The sequence below is a fragment of the Bemisia tabaci genome, chromosome 9 (assembly GCF_918797505.1).
Source record: "Bemisia tabaci chromosome 9, PGI_BMITA_v3".
NCBI lineage: Eukaryota > Metazoa > Arthropoda > Insecta > Hemiptera > Aleyrodidae > Bemisia > Bemisia tabaci.
Window position 1 is genome coordinate 15,206,064 of NC_092801.1, and position 17,463 is coordinate 15,223,526.

Sequence of the window (17,463 nt, forward strand, 5' to 3'; positions counted from 1 at the left end):
CAAAGAGACACGGAAGGTAGCCAAGAGCATTTGTGATGATGGGACCCCCGATGAATCCTGAGAATGGGTTATTTTGAAGTTGAAGTACTGTAGAATCCAACTCCAATAATGCCTACGTGTTTAAAAAGTGTGAAATTTTCAAAATTTACCGGAAAAAGGCCCCCGGACGCCGTACCGCAAAAAGCAGAGCCTCAATTTGGGCAGTGGTGATCCCAGCATGTTGGCAATACTGTTAATAACCCGCTTTAATATGCCATTGAGTATATCAATTCTGGGTGAGACAGGGTGCCGGTGCTTCAACTGCCTCATTACCCCTAATTGCGCTTTGGTAAATCAAGTAGCGCGAGAATTTCGGCTGAACTTCCTGGCAGCTCAAAACATTTTTAAAAATGCTGCTGAACATACTTCAGCAAAGCACAAAAAACATAGCCCGAAAATATACGAATAAAGAGAAGATTTAATTAAAATATGGGTAAATAAGGCTAAACAGTTATTAAAACACTAAAACACAGGACGTTTCGAGCTGTTACCAGCTCATTTTCAGCTGCGAAAAACCTAAAAACAAGTAAAAAATTGAGTGGCGACCTGACCCCAGCCGTTATCACGTAACCACTGGAATTCAGCACCGAACATCCGAGGCAGACATAGTGGCCACCTACACACCAACCAATGTGGAAGATGGGTAGGCAACCCCTGCTTCTACACATCTGCCCGCGAAACACGAACAGATGTAGGAGCAGGGGTTGCCTACCCATCTTCCACATTGGTTGGTGTGTAGGTGACCACTATGTCTGCCTCGGATGTTCGGTGCTGAATTCCAGTGGTTACGTGATAACGGCTGGGGTCAGGTCGCCACTCAATTTTTTACTTGTTTTTAGGTTTTTCGCAGCTGAAAATGAGCTGGTAACAGCTCGAAACGTCCTGTGTTTTAGTGTTTTAATAATTTTTTAGCCTTATTTACCCATATTTTAATTAAATCTTCTCTTTATTCATACTTCAGCATACAGTGCATACTTGAGTCATACAGTGTGCATCATAGAAGAACATAGTTTTTTATAAGAGCAGAAAAACAATCAACGTCCGTTGTCGGCAGAACAGACGCAATCCTGGAGGATAGAAAGGATAAGATGCTCTCTCATAAAAGCATCTTATCCTTACTATCCTCCAGGATTGCGTCTGTTCTGCCGACAACGGATGTTGATTGTTTTTCTGATCTTCTAAAAAACCATGTTCTTCTGAGATGCACACCTCTGCAGTTTGACTATCGATATCAAATGAGTGCACAAGTGTACTTTCCGAGATAAAAGTGTATTCAACTCAGCCATTGATCCAGCCAATGAGAGAAGGCGATCCTCCGCAAGTTAAAAAAAAAATTGACTAAAAACTCGTTCTCTTATCTGGAGTGTAGTGAATTTGTGTACATTGATAACAAACTAAGTTCTACCACTTCTCATTGTTTTTCTCGTAATATTTTCCTCATGGCTTGCATCCTATATACTCGAAGCATTTTTACTTTATCACTTTTTAAGAGTGGCTCTTAGCAGCGTTCAAACTGACCTCGATACAATTTTGCGTACATGACAAAATCAATACAGACTCCGTCTGTGCTTAAGTGGTATTTAATGGTTCACACAAAGAAGAGCTTTTATTTCTACCGCCAAAAAGTAACAAGTTGTTATACCGTTTTCCTCTCTCGAGCGTGAAATATCTGTCGCTGATTCATTATTGTAATGTTGATTTCACACGTACACACGTTTTTCGACATGTGTTTTTCATGTATTTGTGCGTCGCCTCACACGAAAAATCGCTGAGAATCCGGAACCGCGAATAATCGGAACTCTTCTGTACTTGTGTTTCACGTATTTTTCCGATTTGTGAAAAGTGACGAGATCGCCACGTTTAAAAACGTCCTGTTTGAGTGATCGATTTACATTCCATTACATTTATCGCTAATTTCGTTTTAAAAACAAAGTAAGACTATATCAGAGCCTTTTCGCGATTTCTATGTGATTTATTGAAAGTTTACCTATGACAGATTCCATCAGGAACCCACGAGAAACGAAATTTAAAAAAGACTATCAGCTGGGGGGCTCCTGCATCTGTGCCTCCAACCCTTCTACCTACACCTAATTATTGCAGCTTTACAAATCGATGTAGCATGACGACCCTCCAAAATGTTATGGCTGTGCAATTTTAACTGCATTCAAGTTGAATTAGTCATCCTCAGAAATCCATCACGTTTTAACTTTCAGTATTTCCTCACCTAACTCAACCTGTGCGTACATCTAATTCATAAACTATATTTACAGAGGGACCGGTTCCATAAGAGAGGCTTAAGCGCAAGGGCTCGTTACAATCCTCACAGTCCGCAAACCTAACCCTCCGTCAGAAAAACCATGATTTCGCACCTCACCCTGAATCTGATCTTCATTTTATTACTCTTGATCGGTTACCTGATAAGCCATTACAAAAAGAAGTACGAGTACTGGAAATCACTGGGGATCCCATACGTTGGGATATCTGGCGATCTGACGTTTCAGCCGAAAACGAACCGAAACGTAACGATACAGGAGCAGTATAAGAAGCTGGCGGCGCATCCCTTCGGCGGGATCTACGACGGAGCGAAGCCGGTTCTACTGATCAGAGACCCCGAGTTGATCCGCGCCATCCTCATCAAGGATTTCTCCCACTTCACGGACCGAGGGATAGTAGTCAACGAGGAGATCGATCCCTTGAATGCGCACCTGATCACTCTGCAGGGCCAGCGCTGGAGGAACATTCGCATCAAACTGGTCCCTACCTTCAGCTCTGGGAAGCTCAGGGCCATGTACCCGCTTATGGAGCAATGCACGAAAGTCTTAGACGGGTAAGTAGGTATTAATCGGACTGCATTTTGCAATTTGGAACTATAAATTCTAGCCCGGTTTAAAAACGACGTATCGACGGTGAAACTACCAAACCACGTATCTCGGTTTGCGACGTCGTAGACTTCCTGTCATTCTTATTTTTTAAATGAAAAACTACTTAACATCCAGTCTTGAAAATTTCTGTGATTTTTCCTCTTTGTGCGGAGAAAATTCCGTGAAAATTTCAAGGAATGATATTGATTTTGTCTACTTCAAAAAAATAAAATGTGAGCGTAGATTTTTAAACTCCGCAAACGAGATACGTGGTTTGGTAGTTTCACCGTCGGTGTGTGCCATTAGTTAGGATGGCAGATGATCGGTTGCCCAAGCAGGTCTTCGATTGGGTTCCTCCCGGAAGGCGACGGCGTGGACGTCCTGTGAAAGGCCGGCGACAAGGGGTGGAGGAGGAGATCAGAAGGTGCCAATTGCCTGATGATCGCTGGGAGGATAGGGGTCAATGGCGATTGGGCGTCGCAGAGCGCGAGGCGGCGCTATAAAAGCGACTTTATGTATGTGTATGTGCCATTAGTTTCCCTATGCATATAACGACGGTGTAAATCGGCGATCACATAACTCGGTTTGCGACGTCGCAGACTTCCTGTCATACTTTATTTTTAAAAACCGAAAACTACTCAACGGCAATTCTTAAAAACTGCCGTGATTTGTTTCCTCTGTGCGAAGAAAATTCTGAAAAAACTTCAAGGAAAGATGTCACTTTGTTCTTTTTTGAAAAAATAACACGGAGACGGAGATTTTCAGACACCGCAAGCGAGATATGTGATTGCGGACTTACACCGTCGATAAGTTTTTTCCAGAGGAGCCAGAACTTATAGTTTCAAATTCCAAAATGCAGTCCAATTGAGGACACCGCACCAAGAACAGCCTAGGCGTATAGGTCGTTATTACGCCCATCTGCTTTTCGGATTCTACGTACCCTGGACTATGCTGTGGTAGCGATAGAATATAGATAGGTAACGGCTCGAGGTCGAAAAACCTTTTTTTCCCGAGTTAACTGAGGCTCCTGGATCGTTGGGTGCAAGAAGGACCTATAAACGGGCCTATAAGGTGCTAGTTACCCCTTCCTTTATTCACTATCGATATTCTTTCATTTTGCGTTAATCATGCGTGATTAAAATGATTTATACTTCAAATTGCCACCAAAATGACTGTTGGGCGTAATAATGGCCTATAAACCGCTTTTTTAAATTAAATATATGAGAGAATAAACCCAAAATGTATCGCAAAATCTACCCGGCATACTTCAATAGAAGGGTTAGGTCACCCAAAAACACCAAAACAGGGTACTTGCATAGAAAAATCAGGTGCAGTACATCAAAAACAAAACTTTAAATGCGTTTTTCTTATATATAGGCTGTTCTTGGTGCGATGTCCTCACTTGAAATAGCCTCCATACACGCTGGGCTTGTCGATTTCCTTTAACATTTTTCCAGCGGTGAATGCATAGCTGAAGTGCGCTCCAGCTAGAATTGTATTTAGCAAATGGGTGGTTATTTATACGAGGATTAAAAATAAACAAGTGGTACTTAACAAAACAAAAGAAAATGAACTATATAATGGACCGAAGGTTGATTTAAATTTCTGACCGAACTGTTTTCTAACGCTTCAGTCAAGTGAAACACAAATTTATTGAGTTGCATTAGCTCGTAAAATCAGTCATTCTACTGATTTTGTGCTCCAATATCTTGCGAAACTACAAACCGGATATCGAAACTTGGCTGTTTTGAAAACGCCTTTAAATGCGGCGTGATACCTCACGCATTCCGGAGAGTTCAAATAGTTGTATCATTGCGCCTTAGAAATGTGACGGCAGATTACAATTGAAATAGCCTTCATACACGCTAGTCTTGTCGATTTCCTTTGCCATTTTAGTAGTCGGGAATGCATAGCTAAAATGCGCTCCAGCCAGAAGTGTATTCAGCGAATGAGTAGTTTTTATAGGAGGATTGATAGCAAACAAATGGTAAGAAATAAAACATAACAATAAGAACTTTGCAAAACGATAATCCGGGTATCGAAACTTGGCTGTTTTGAAAACGCCTTCAAATGCGGCGTGATACCTCACGCATTCCGGAAAGTTCAAATAGTTGAATCATTGCACATGGCATTCCCGGCTACCTTTTGAAATTTTGGCATCATTGCATCACAGATGATTCGCCCAGTTTGAGAAAAAAATTGTGTTAGAGACAGTTTTTTTAAATCACGGAACGTTCCTGTATTATTAAGTTGACGGAACTAAGCAGTTTCCGAAAGGAGAAAATGCCCATGAGATCCACCATGATTTAGGCCACACCTATGCCACTCTAGTTTCATGGCTTTTGACAGTGAAATTCTGGAAGGGGGGTGTCAAGATGAGGTTATGTTTGATTGTTTGGATCGAATTCGATACAATCGATACCGACTGTGACGTGGCACTAATAGCGACTGTAGGTCATATAAAAAATATAAGAGATTTCAATAACATATGCTCATAGGTTGTCTAATTTCCTCAATGGGTAATCCATTTTCCATCCATAATCCATCCATATTGTGCACGATATCAAAACCAGGCAGCTGGTTTGGTATGGACACGTGCGGAGAATGGCGGATAGTAGGTTGCCCAGAAAGGTATTTGATTGGGTTCCTCCCGGAAGAAGGCGGCGTGGACGTCCAGTAAAAGGTTGGCGGGAGGGAGTGGAGGGGGAGATCAGACGGTGTAATCTGCCCGATGATTTGTGGGAGGATCGATTCCGATGGCGATTTGGAGTCGCAGAGCGCTCTAGTGCACTGAGGTAGCGGCTTGATGTATATATATAATAGTCCAGGCGCCTGGTAAGTCTACCTGGAATTTTGGGTACACAGCGATTTTTTTGGCTCACTTTATGTTTTTTGGGTCGCTGAATCCGAATCTGAAGTTTCCTACCGCGTATCTGGTGAGCATTTTCCGCCATTTTGAGAAAATGGCCTAAAAAGGCCTTTTTCCCGGTTTTTTTTTTTAATATAGCGGCTACGCATGAGAAAAATTCCCGGATTTAGCTAATGTTTTGAATAGCTGACAAAATTTGGAAGAAAATGGTATATGAATATGCTAGGTTTCCTCAAAAATTGAGGAACCTCGGATCTGGGAACTTTGGAACGCTTCGGAACTTAGCTGACCGCGGCGAGCCGGATCGCGCGTTGACGGGTGCGCCGCGAAAACGTGAATGGGCGCGATGTTCACGATGCTGTATCTTCCTCAATTTTTAAGCAAACCTAGCATATGTATACACCATTTCCTTCCAAATTTTGTCGGCTATTCAAAACATTAGCTAAATCCGGGATTTTTTCTCTTGCGTAGCCGCTACATAAAAAAAACCGCAAAAAAGGCCTTTTAAGGCCATTTTTTCAAAATGGCGGAAAACGCTCACCAGATACGCGGTAGGAAACTTCAGATTCGGATTCAGCGACCCAAAAAACATAAAGTAAGCCAAAAAAATCGCTGTGTACTCAAAATTCCAGGTAGCCTCATTTTTAGCTATCAGACGCCTGGACTAGAGTACCTGTATAGCGAGAGTATAGACAGATGTGAAACTCCGAAAATCCATCAGGCCTTCACCGATGCCTCCGTGAATAAAGTTAGGGCCCAGAAATGCAGCCAACCTATGAATTTCAATTATCCAGAACGATTTATTAATACAATTGTTACGAACCATCGTTTATTACCACGTATTTAACTTAGTTTTTGCATAAATTTACTCATTTTTGTGGAAGAACGCTCAGCTCTGTACATTCTTAGCCATCTTAGTTAGAATTGGAATCTGCAGACTGGCAGTGAAATTTGTGCGTTAGAAGTTGGTTAGAAGGGTGGCTGCACTTTTGGGCCCTAAGCCCTCCATGAAGCGATCTGTCCATACTCTCGCTATATAGGTACTCTAGCTACCAGGCGCCTGGACTATAACCCATTTTCCCCGACAGGTACCTGGACGCCAAACTGAAATCCTCTCCGGAACTCGAGGTTGGGGATTTGATGATGCGGTTCGCGGCGGACGTGATCGGGGTCTGCGCCCTCGGACTCGACTGCCATGCGATTGCCGATGAGGAGTCCGAGTTCCGGGCGGCCGGGCGCAGGATGAAACCCCTCAAGTGGAAGTTCTTCGTCAGGCAGGTGCTGCGCTCCATCCATCCGAAGATCATCCCGTGGCTCCGGTGGAAAGCGACGGACAGGAAGGCCGAGGATTTCTTCATGGGGGTCACGCGGGAGGCCATCAAACACCGGGAGGAGAATCAGGATAAACGGACGGACTTCATGCAGCTCTTGATCAACCTCCAACACGAGGAGCAGAAGACGCTTCAGGATGGTGCAGGTGAGTTGGACTACCGTTCGCAACTGGGAACTACATTTTCTGGCTTGGTTTAGAAACAGCAGGCAGGCAGGGTGCTACTGAGCCACAAAAGAGACAATAAGTATTTTTCAGTACTTTTTGGCCATGGTGGAAGCTTTTACTTTCGGGACTTCAGCATTCTACTGTTGACTTACCTACATGGTTGATGTTCAACAACGTGTTGGCAGTTTCGTTTTGCAAACAAGCCGAAGATGGCAGACGTTTGGAAAAGTTGTTTGGCTCATGACGTCACCCGAAGCTCATCATCGACCATGTAGGTAGGTCAACAGCCGAAATTAGGGTGATGACTGTTGCTCCCTCATAATTGTCCATAAGGAACTGTTGAATCCCCGAAAGTAAAAGCTTCCACCTGTCGCCAAGAGGCCAGTGGAGGGTCTCTTGTCTCTGGCTAAGAGCAACGGAGATGGATTTTTGGAGACGGTCGGCAGGAATTTCTAGGAGAGATCGGGTCCGTAATGATAGAGTGCGTCAGATAATGGAAGTCGAAAATGACATCGTGTGCGACGTCATGACCAGACAGCTTGTCTGGTATGGTCATGTCAATAGGATGACTGAAGAGAGGCTGCCAAAAAAGATGCTTGATTGGGTTCCTCCTGGGAGGAGACGTAGGGGACGCCCAGTGAGAGGTTGGCGACAGGGGGTGTTGAGTGAGATGAGGGAGTGCCAACTTCCTGATGACCTGTGGGAAGACCGAGCTTTGTGGCGATTAGGCGTCGTAAAGCGCCAAAGAGCGCTATAAAAGCGACTCATATGTATGTATGGTTTAGAAACATCGTATGTACCATTAGTTTCCCTTAGAGTCCCTTTATACCCAGAGTTAAGACAACTCGATTATTAGCTGACTGGCAGCCGGCCTTGGCTGGCCATGGAGACCGAAACGAGTGCACCCGAACGAACGATATTGAGGGATAAGGATCAGGAATCCTGCGATGTCTGTCACACAAAAACAACAACATCAACAAATTGATCAATTAAAAAGAAAATGAGATTGGTTTGTGAATAGTTTCTTAATCTATTTTCATTTTGGACCGATGGAAATAACAATTTACTCTTGATAAACCACAATTAGGTAATATTTTCATTATTCTTGTTCACATTCGAGGTACCGCCATCTTGGTGCACTCGTTTCGGCCTCCATGAGCGAGAACCAATCAGAATTGGATTTTTTTTTCAGGCCACTTTCAGCCCAACCAAAAGGTAGCCAAAAGTGAGTTGTCTTAACTCTGGGTATAAAGGGACTCTAGTTTCCCTATGCACGTAGGTGTTTTTACAGATAAGCCAGAAGTTTCAGCTCCGAACTGCAAGCTGGAGCCCATATGAAGTAGAACTCTCAGGGACCGTTCAAGTATTACGTAACGCACCCAGGAGAAGGGTGGTTTAAGCGACAGGCGTTACAAGCGAGAGAGGGAGGTCAGCCCAACATTACGAAACAAATGCGAGGGTTGATTGTTCAAAGGAAAAATAAAATGTGTCATCGATGACCAAGATACGTTTCTCTGAACTAAAAATAACTTCATTTAAATTGAAAAAAAAAAGCCTTTCGCCCCCCGAAAAAATTACTCTCGAATTTTTCTTTTGAAAAGTGCTGCTTGGTTAGCACGTCAGTGAATAGCATCCCTCTACCAGCACGTACCGCAGTAATTTCTTCAGATTTTTCTGCATTTCAGAACCTCTTTTTACCGACCACGTCGTTGCTGCACATGTGATGATATTTTTCTTAGCCGGCTTCGAGACTGTTTCTTCGGCGGTGAGCAGCTGCTTATACGAGTTGGCATTGAATCCCAGCATCGCCAACAAACTCCACGCGGAAATAGAACGAGTCCTGGCTGCTCACGGTGGTAAACTCGATTACGACTCCCTCAAAGAGATGCATTACATGGGCACTGGGCACTGTCTTAGAAGGTACTTAAATATAGGGCATTGCAAGATACAGTAAAAGCTCGTTAAGACGAAATACGGTTAAGACGAAAATCCGCTTAAGATGAAATTTTTTTCGGCCCCTTGACACTTCCATAAGAGTCAATGTAAAAAAAATACGGATAAGACGAAATTTCGAAATTTTGACCTGTAACCAAAGCCGGTTAAGACGAGGAAAAAGTTCCGATTTTTCCCCTGAAATTGGGTAAAAACGACAAAGAAGAGTCAATTCTTAGGGAAAATAGACTCAGTTTTACGTACCTTGACATAAAAAGAGTAGATTGAGAGTAGATCGTGGGTATCCTCTGTTTTGCTGGCTGACTGAGATGCAATCGACAGTTGACAATAAACCGATTTGTGTATTTTAAAAAAAATTCAAAATTTGGATTTCGTATTGTATGAAATTTAAAAATTTAAAACTGATAGATGATAATCTTTCAAAAAGTCATTCACTTAAAATAATCTTTAATTTTAGTTTGTGTGGATTTTGAAAGCTGTCCGGATATTAAAACTGCTTCCAAATTTTGGAGGCTGTTGAAAGCTGTATCGTCCACGTCATTTTCCCGCTTATGCCGAAAAATTTCGTCGTAACTGGAGAACGGTTAAGACGAAAAGCCGCTTATGACGAAATTTGTTTCGGTCCCTTCATTTTTCGTCTTAACGAGCTTTTACTGTATTATATTGCAATACTATTGCAAGGAAATTGTTATGTTATTCAGTGGCGTGGCGTGAATGATCGATTGTCGATATCTCGCCATTTGAAGCCATGGTAAAGAATCGATCATTAAGGTGTTCGCTGCGAATACCCTGTTTATCGATCCTTTTTCATAGGTTTAAATGGCATAGCAATCGATATACCGCAAAGCACGCCACGCCTCTGATGTTATTGTTCATCACAATGCCACCGTACTCCGCCCATAATTTTTCTATAAAGGTACTCAAGGACCTTGTATTTTTGTCTCTAATTGAAGGGCTTGAAGAACAAGACGCATGAGTGCAGTTCTTGAAAAAATTGAAGTGTTAATGATTTCCAGTGAAACTAGCTTTAATGCATATTCTCGCTCCCAAATTCCAATTGTTAAGCATCAAGAAGTCAGTTTGAACTTTTTTTCCGCCATAAGGATCCATGTAATTTCGAAACTTCAAACACGTATTTCTCGAGACAGCAAAAACTGCGCACCTAAGCGCCTTGCCCTCCAAACCTCTCAATTGTAACGTTCGTGAAGGGGACTGAAAACCCGAACATTGCATTCGGTATTTTTCTGAGGCCTATAGTTTTATCGCATCTTTTTACGGATTCATCCAATGGTTAAAATCTTACAAGCACTCTAGATTACTGTTAAGATTTAGGTGGAGGTTCAGACTCTTCAGTTTCAAAATGTCTCGCCGGAGCTGACAATATAAAATGGACCACACAATTTATATACATAAATACATAAAAAGTCGCGCAAATTGCTAAAATGTAACTACTGACCCAAAATTCCCCAAATGCAGCGCGAAAGTTTTACTTTGGGAAGAAGTTAAATAGCCAGGTCCACCAGGCACCGGGCCTAAACTCTAATTGGCTGATTGGGAACTCCTGGGCTTGGAGATACAACTTCACCGTTGATAACTTATGGAACAAGAAAGCTATTTTTCCAAGTTACCTATGTGATCATCCCCAGGGCCGGATTTACCTACTTGCCGCCCATGCGCCGCCTGTTTTTTGCCGCCCCCTTCTCACTCGTTTTGAAACATCAATAAAAACCATCAAATGAACGTGCCAGCGGGGGAGGGGTGCATGAGACGCGTTTACTCGTGTTGAACACTTTTTTGGGGAAACCCTGTCAACACTACTAGCAAAAGTTCACGGAACTTTGCGCGAAAGTTAAGTTTCGTAAACCTATCTTTGTCCGACAAGGCCGTATTCCATTCATAAGAAATGAACGAAAAAATTATGAAAGAACAAACATAAATGTAGGTTAATGATTTTAACTTCCGTCGCCTCGCCGCGCAGACCGCACCGTGTTTGGCGCAATGCGTGAAGTATTCACGCAGTCTTGCAGGCGCTATGCTGTTCATGCTGATCGCCTTGTGTTTGCCGCAATGCGTGCAGTATTCATGCATTCTTGTAGGCGCTATCCGTTTCACACTGACCGCAATGTGTTTGATGTAATGCGTGAAGTATTCGTGCAGTCTTGTAGGCGCTAATATGTGTTACATGCCGATCGCCGCGCCGAGGGCTTCTCCTTCTCATCTCAAGTCCTCGTCATCATTTTCTCATTAAGTCGCGTCGTTCCAGGCCAAATTGCGTGTTTAGTTTCTCTCTTAACTCGACCGATTAAAAGTTGCTGTGTCTTTTATCACTGAAAGACGACAAAAGTAGAAATTACGATAGTCTCAGAAAATTAGAGATTTCTTCGCCTTTTCTCGTTTATAATTTTTTTCTCTAAATCCGAATTTATTTTATATCTACATTTAAAAAAATTGAAAAATTTGCCGCCTTCTATAGATTTACCGCCATGGGCCGCGACCCATGTGGCCATCCCCTTAATCCGGCCCTGATCATTCCATTTCACACGAATCCATATGGATTGCGATGGTAGGAGGAAAAACTTCAATTTTAATTCAGAACTACGTAACTTCTTGAACAATTTCATTTTTCAAAGGGACAAGGAATTGTGTAGCTTCCATAATTTTGTCCTTAAACCTAACATCCTAGCAATTTTGTTCATATACTTGGAAAATTTCATACGAAGTTGACCGATTGGGTATTCTATTGCAAAAATAAAGCAAGTACTGGTATAAAATGTACCCATATGTGTGGGTAAATGTACCCATGTGCGACGAGTACATTCTTGGATCATGTATCATTTCGGAATATTCAATGTTTTAATTGCTTCGTGTTTTATTTTCTGTTCCTTTTTTCTTTAAGTGGGGCTTGTTCTTTGTATTGCATGATTATTAAAGAGCTTGCACCTATTATTACAGAAACTCTGCGCAAATACCCAAATACAGGATTTTTGAAAAGAATATGCACGAAGGCATACGAAATTCCGAACTCATCTCTCCTCATCAAAGAAGGCACCAATGTTCTTATTCCAACTTATAGCCTGCACCACGACCCTCAGTACTTTCCAGAGCCAGAAAAATTTGACCCTGATCGATTCAATGAAGAAAATAGGTCAAACATCGTCCAGGGAGCATATATTCCATTCGGCGATGGTCCTAGGAAATGCATAGGTAAGAAGTATTGCTGTTATTCGATTAATTATTTGGTTTAATTATTTCATTAGAGCTTGAAATTGTTGACTCTAATTGAAATTTTTGAACTATTTGGCCTTGTGTTTCCAGCAAAGGACCCAGATTTTGGCTCCAAAACTTGGCCTAAATGCCTCACGTAATGCTTAAGACAAATATAACATAAACCATATACCCAAATTAAAGGGAAAAAAGAAAAGAAAAGAAAAACATAAACATTGCAATAAATTAAGACCCGTACATTTTGACTCAATTATCTGTCGATCACTTGCTTACGAGACCTAAAGATAGGCAAAAGATCAGGTAAAAATAGCGTACCTAATAGAAAAGCACGAGAATGATAGTGATATTCCGGAAGATCTCTATCGCGGCAGATTCCTGTGGCGGTTATGGTATCTGTTTATTTAGCCACGGCTCATTTAGCCACGTGGCGAACTGCAACAAAAATTGTTGCAAATTGCCACAAACTCTAGGTGCTGTGTGGCTAAATGAAACAAGAAAAATTAGTGTGGCAGAATGCAACAAAAATTGTTGCAGTTAGCCACAGTCCTTGGAATGGCCTACCAAATTCAGCGAAAAGGTTAGGTTAGGTAAGGTTAGGTTAGGTAAAGTTAGGTTAGGTTATGTTAGGTTAGGTAAGGTTAGGTTAGGTTAGGTTAGGCTATGTTAGGTTGGGTTAGGTTAGGTAAGGTTGGGTTAGGTTAGGTAAGGTTAGGTCAAGTTCGTTTCGATTAGATTTGGTAACGCTGCAATACAGATACGTGGTTTTGTCCTTTGGTCATGTGGCTAACTGCAACATAATTTGTTGCACTTTGCCACACTAATTTTTGTTTCTTTTAGCCACATGCCACATAGCACCTAGAATCTGTGGCAAGATGCAACATTTTTGGTTGCATTTTGCCACGTAGCTAAATGAGCTGTGGCTAAATGAAACGTAATCGCGGTTATTAGGCGTTGCAGAACGCTCTAGTGCTCTGAAGCGCTCAAAAGCGACTGATACTTACATAATAGTAATATTCTCTTCTTTTTTATTGTTTCCCACTCCAGCGATGAGGTTTGCAATGATGGAAGCCCGGGCTGCTCTGGCGTCGATTATGAGGAAGTACACGGTACACCCAACTGCAAAGACGCAAATTCCTCTCGTTTTTGCGGACGGCAAATCTGGAATACCTCGGCCTGAGAGAGGCATCCATCTAAGATTCCAAGCACGAGGAAGTCAATGCCAATGATCTAGTGGCACACGGTTTTTTTTTTTCAATGGGTCAGTTGCACTGGTCACAGAATCGTTTTTTGATGCTTGATTCTTGCAGATTAGCTAACAATATTAAGTTGATCCGATGGACGCCATATTTTGTGTCAGAACGGCATGCGATATATCGCATCAATTGGTTCCAGTTTTTCAGCTACTCGTCATTTTTCTCCAATTTTGAGATCGCAATCCTGTTGTCAGGAGACTAGAGCACGCACTTACCAATTTTAACAAAGAAATTCAACGTAATAAAGGCGTGGTTTTTTCAGAGAGAAAACATCGCATTCGATACTGATATCGAAACTGCACTCGAATGCAATATTTTCTCTCTAAAAAAACCACGCCTTTATTACGTTGAATTTCTTTGTTAAAATTCGTACGTGAGTGCTTTAGTCTCCTGACAACAGAATTGCGATCTCAAAATTGGAGAAAAATGACGAGTAGCTGAAAAAATGGAACCAATTGATGCGATATATCGCATGCCGTTCTGACACAAAATATGGCGTCCATCGAATCACCTTAAGATCTGTCGAAACCGCAAAGTTTCTACGCTCAATATTAACCGAGATATCGCCCTTTTAAAATTCGGATTTTTGACGTCATCCACCGCGGTATTGTGATACCTGTGGTTTCTTACGCCTTGCTTTCATCCAAGTTTCACGCTGAACAACCAATACAAATGTGTGTTTCCCTGATTGATGAGAGCAAGATGGATGAAATCGAGGGTGTCACTACCTCGGTGGATGACGTCGAAAACCCAACTTTTTAAAGGGCGATATCTCGATTAATATTGAACGTAGATAGTTTCGGTTTGGACGGATCTTATTATTTTCAGCTTTTCTACAACATTTACCAAAGCATCAAAACACGATTCTGTGACCAGCACCGCCTGTGACCTTACCCTGTCTATTGATTCATTGATGGGAAATAAAAGCAAAGGAAAAAATAATAAAACATTGATCCTGTCATCGTAAGTTGATAAATGTTTGCAAAATAAAGACTGAATTTTAAATTTATTTGACTTATCTCCCATATTTTTCCTTAGGATAGTATGAGAAATGGGCTTTCAGAAGATCCCTAATTTAATCTTGACTCGATTACATCATGACGCCTTATGGATCGGTCCTGTGATCTATATGTTCATCTTCATTTTTCACATGCTCACATGTCAATTTTTGACGTCATTTTAGCATGTACTGTCCCTCTAATTACTTATGTAAGACTTGAAAATAACGACGCACGGTAAAAGCCAATTTTCCCCTTCATACTGTGCCCTTCCTTGCAACAGCAGATGGTGGGTCGAATCAATAGAGTCGGACAAAATTTGGAAACGTTAAACGCTTATAACTCCGTTTATACAAAACTTTGAGGTTATAAAGGTGGTTCCATTGGTTTCCTCGTGAAATTGTTTTCAGTAGCACCACTTGAACTTTAAAATGTGACGAAAGAAACATAAAAATTCGCAGTTTTTGTCAAAAATTTCATTTCCTACTTCTCTAATTGGCTCGATTCACTGTGCGGCAGCGCGCTGCTATAGTCCATTTCGACGGTGTACGTCGGCAATCACATAACTCAGTTTGCGACTTCGCAGACTTCCTGTCATACTTTATTTTTTAAAAGGAAAACTATTCAACAGCAATTCTTTAAAACTGCCGTGATTTTTCTTCCCTTTGCGAAGAAAATTCTGCATAAACTTCAAGGAATGATGCCAATTTGTTCTCTTGTAAAAAAATAACATAGAGGAGGAGATTTTCGAACACCGCAAACGAGATATCGACGGTGAAACTACCAAACCACGTATCTCGGTTTGCGGCGTCGCAAACTATTCCTGTCATACTTTATTTTTTAAAGAGGAAACTTCTCAATGTTGATTCTTGAAAACTTCTGTAATTTTTCCTCTCAGTGCGAAGAAAATGCTGTGAAAATTTCAAGTAATAATATTGAATCGTTCTTCTTAAAAAAAATAAAATGAGAGCGGAGATTTTTAAACACCGCAAACGAGATACGTGGTCTGGTAGTTTCACCGTCGAATGTGATTGCGGGCTTACGCCGTCGATTTCCCCTGCGGTACCGGAGGCACGTGGTATATCACTCTGATCATTGATAAGAAATCTAAAATCACGCCTAACACAAATGAACAAAGTTGTTGCAAATGAGTGAAAAGGAGAGGTGCAGGTATCATTCCTGCTAAAATTTCTGATGATCAAAGGAGGAAGCATTCAACTTAACTAGGATCTTGGAATGAAAGGGAAAAAATTGCCAACTTTGTATTTTAAATAATTGTTTTATTTTTTCAAAGCGTTGCCATGTCTGCTACAAATATTCGCTTTTTATTATTTAAGTTTCATTTAATTAAGTTTTCATCGATAGCGGTTTTTGTTTCGATTGAGGGAAATGCTTTTAATCAGTGTCGTCCTACAAGATGGGTAAACCGGGAAATAATATGGAATTTTTTTTTGTGTCAGGGAAATCAGGGACAACGTCAGGGAATCCGCAAAAATTCGGAATGTCAGGGAATTTTATTTTGCAAGCCATTTTAGTGACAGGAAAACTGAAAAACACAAATTTTTCGGAAAGTGTATCGCGAATTTTACTCTCGTAATTTTTTTAAATATATTTTTTGAGGGTGGAGGTGTGGCAACACTCGCTTACTCTTGCTTCGCAACTTTTCAGCACGATAGTGTTGCCAAAGTTGCTCCAATAAAACAGTCATTTCAAGAGATAGTTGCTATTATTCTTCCTTGAAATTTTCAGAGCTTTTTGATTATAACTTATCAACAAATACTATTCAATTTCCAAGGAGAAATATTCTAAAAATGTCAATATATCAGTACATTATCATGCAACGCCAAACTGTTCGTACGACTTTCAACCTTAGCCAAATGCGATTTTTGAAAGTTGGCAGCACTGTTTTTTCCCTTTAAATGTATGTAGAACAATCGATTCTACATGAGCCTCATGTAAAATCAGTATTTTTAATGGAAATAAATGGAGGGAAAACAGTGTTGGCACCTTTCAAGTAACGCCACTAGCAGCGTTCCTCCCGATATATACATTTTCCCGGGCCCTACTTTTTCAAAGCAAAAATTGAGACGTACATAATTTTCAATGAGAGATGTTTCGAAATATTCTCATTTTATCCTCCGCTTGGCAGCGTGCCTCTCAATATTTTCCCTCAGACTTTATATTTTATAAAGTGAAAATTGAAAAGTTCAAAATTTTCGAAAGGGTGTGTTCCTAAATTTTTTTTTTTTTTTTTTTTTTTTTTGAGTTTTGTGGCTTCTATTCCTTTGTATTATTTTGATAGGAATCTACAGCCATCTATAGACAGAGGATTCCTAAAAAATTGTTTTTTGAGTTTAAGGAAAATGTGGTGACGCCTGCTAATTACGGGTTTCATCCTTAGCGCGACAGTGTTTCTTTTGACATTTTTCCTCAGACCTAATTTTTTTTTTTTTTCGAATCCAAAATCGTAACGTTCGAATTTTCAACAGGAAATTTTCCAAAACTTTCCAGAGGATTCGTATGATATCGGAGGGAATTCCCTAACGCCTGCTTATTCATACGCAGTGGCGAGGCGTGTTTTGCGAATCATTGATTGATCTACCATTTAAACTTATGGAAAAATATCAACAAACATGAAGTTCGCAACGAACACCATAAAAAATAGATTCTTTACCATGGCTTCAAATGGGAAAATATCAATAATCGATCATTCACGCCTCATCCAGTGCGACATTGTTTCTCTCGATATTTTCCTCAGCCCACCTCA

At 41.1% G+C, this 17,463-nt stretch overlaps 2 protein-coding genes across 3 annotated transcripts in view; one reads left to right on the plus strand and one right to left on the minus strand.

Annotated features, from left to right (window-relative positions):
- Positions 1-1,242: 1,242 nt before the first annotated feature.
- Positions 1,243-17,150, plus strand: LOC109036991 (probable cytochrome P450 6a14). Of its 2 annotated transcripts, none has more exons than XR_011900486.1 (5): positions 1,243-2,866; positions 6,858-7,246; positions 8,953-9,187; positions 12,173-12,424; positions 13,490-13,627. XR_011900486.1 is itself a non-coding variant. In XM_072304011.1 (5 exons), the coding sequence occupies exons 1-5, from the start codon at positions 2,397-2,399 to the stop codon at positions 13,669-13,671; spliced, it is 1,527 nt and encodes a 508-aa protein (XP_072160112.1). In that variant the 5' UTR covers positions 1,243-2,396; the 3' UTR covers positions 13,672-17,150. The 2 variants fall into 2 exon arrangements, 1 of the variants encoding a protein (XP_072160112.1); XM_072304011.1 differs by having other exon boundaries at positions 8,953-9,165; positions 12,152-12,424; positions 13,490-17,150.
- Positions 15,956-17,463, minus strand: part of LOC109036998 (uncharacterized) — a 57,463-nt gene continuing 55,955 nt past the window's right edge. Inside the window, exon 14 of the mRNA XM_072304436.1 lies at positions 15,956-17,456. The gene's annotated coding sequence lies outside the window, so the exon portion shown is untranslated. The remainder of the gene's footprint in view (positions 17,457-17,463) is intronic.

What these genes read in the sequence shown, in the direction of transcription:
- LOC109036991 (XM_072304011.1), top strand. Translation starts at nt 2,397, where the DNA reads ATGATTTCGCACCTCACCCTGAATCTGATCTTCATTTTATTACTCTTG. An exon ending in CAAAGAGATGCATTACATGG is followed by an intron (nt 9,166 to 12,151) that starts GCACTGGGCACT and finishes TGATTATTAAAG; the next exon opens with AGCTTGCACCTATTATTACA. An exon ending in TGGTCCTAGGAAATGCATAG is followed by an intron (nt 12,425 to 13,489) that starts GTAAGAAGTATT and finishes TTCCCACTCCAG; the next exon opens with CGATGAGGTTTGCAATGATG.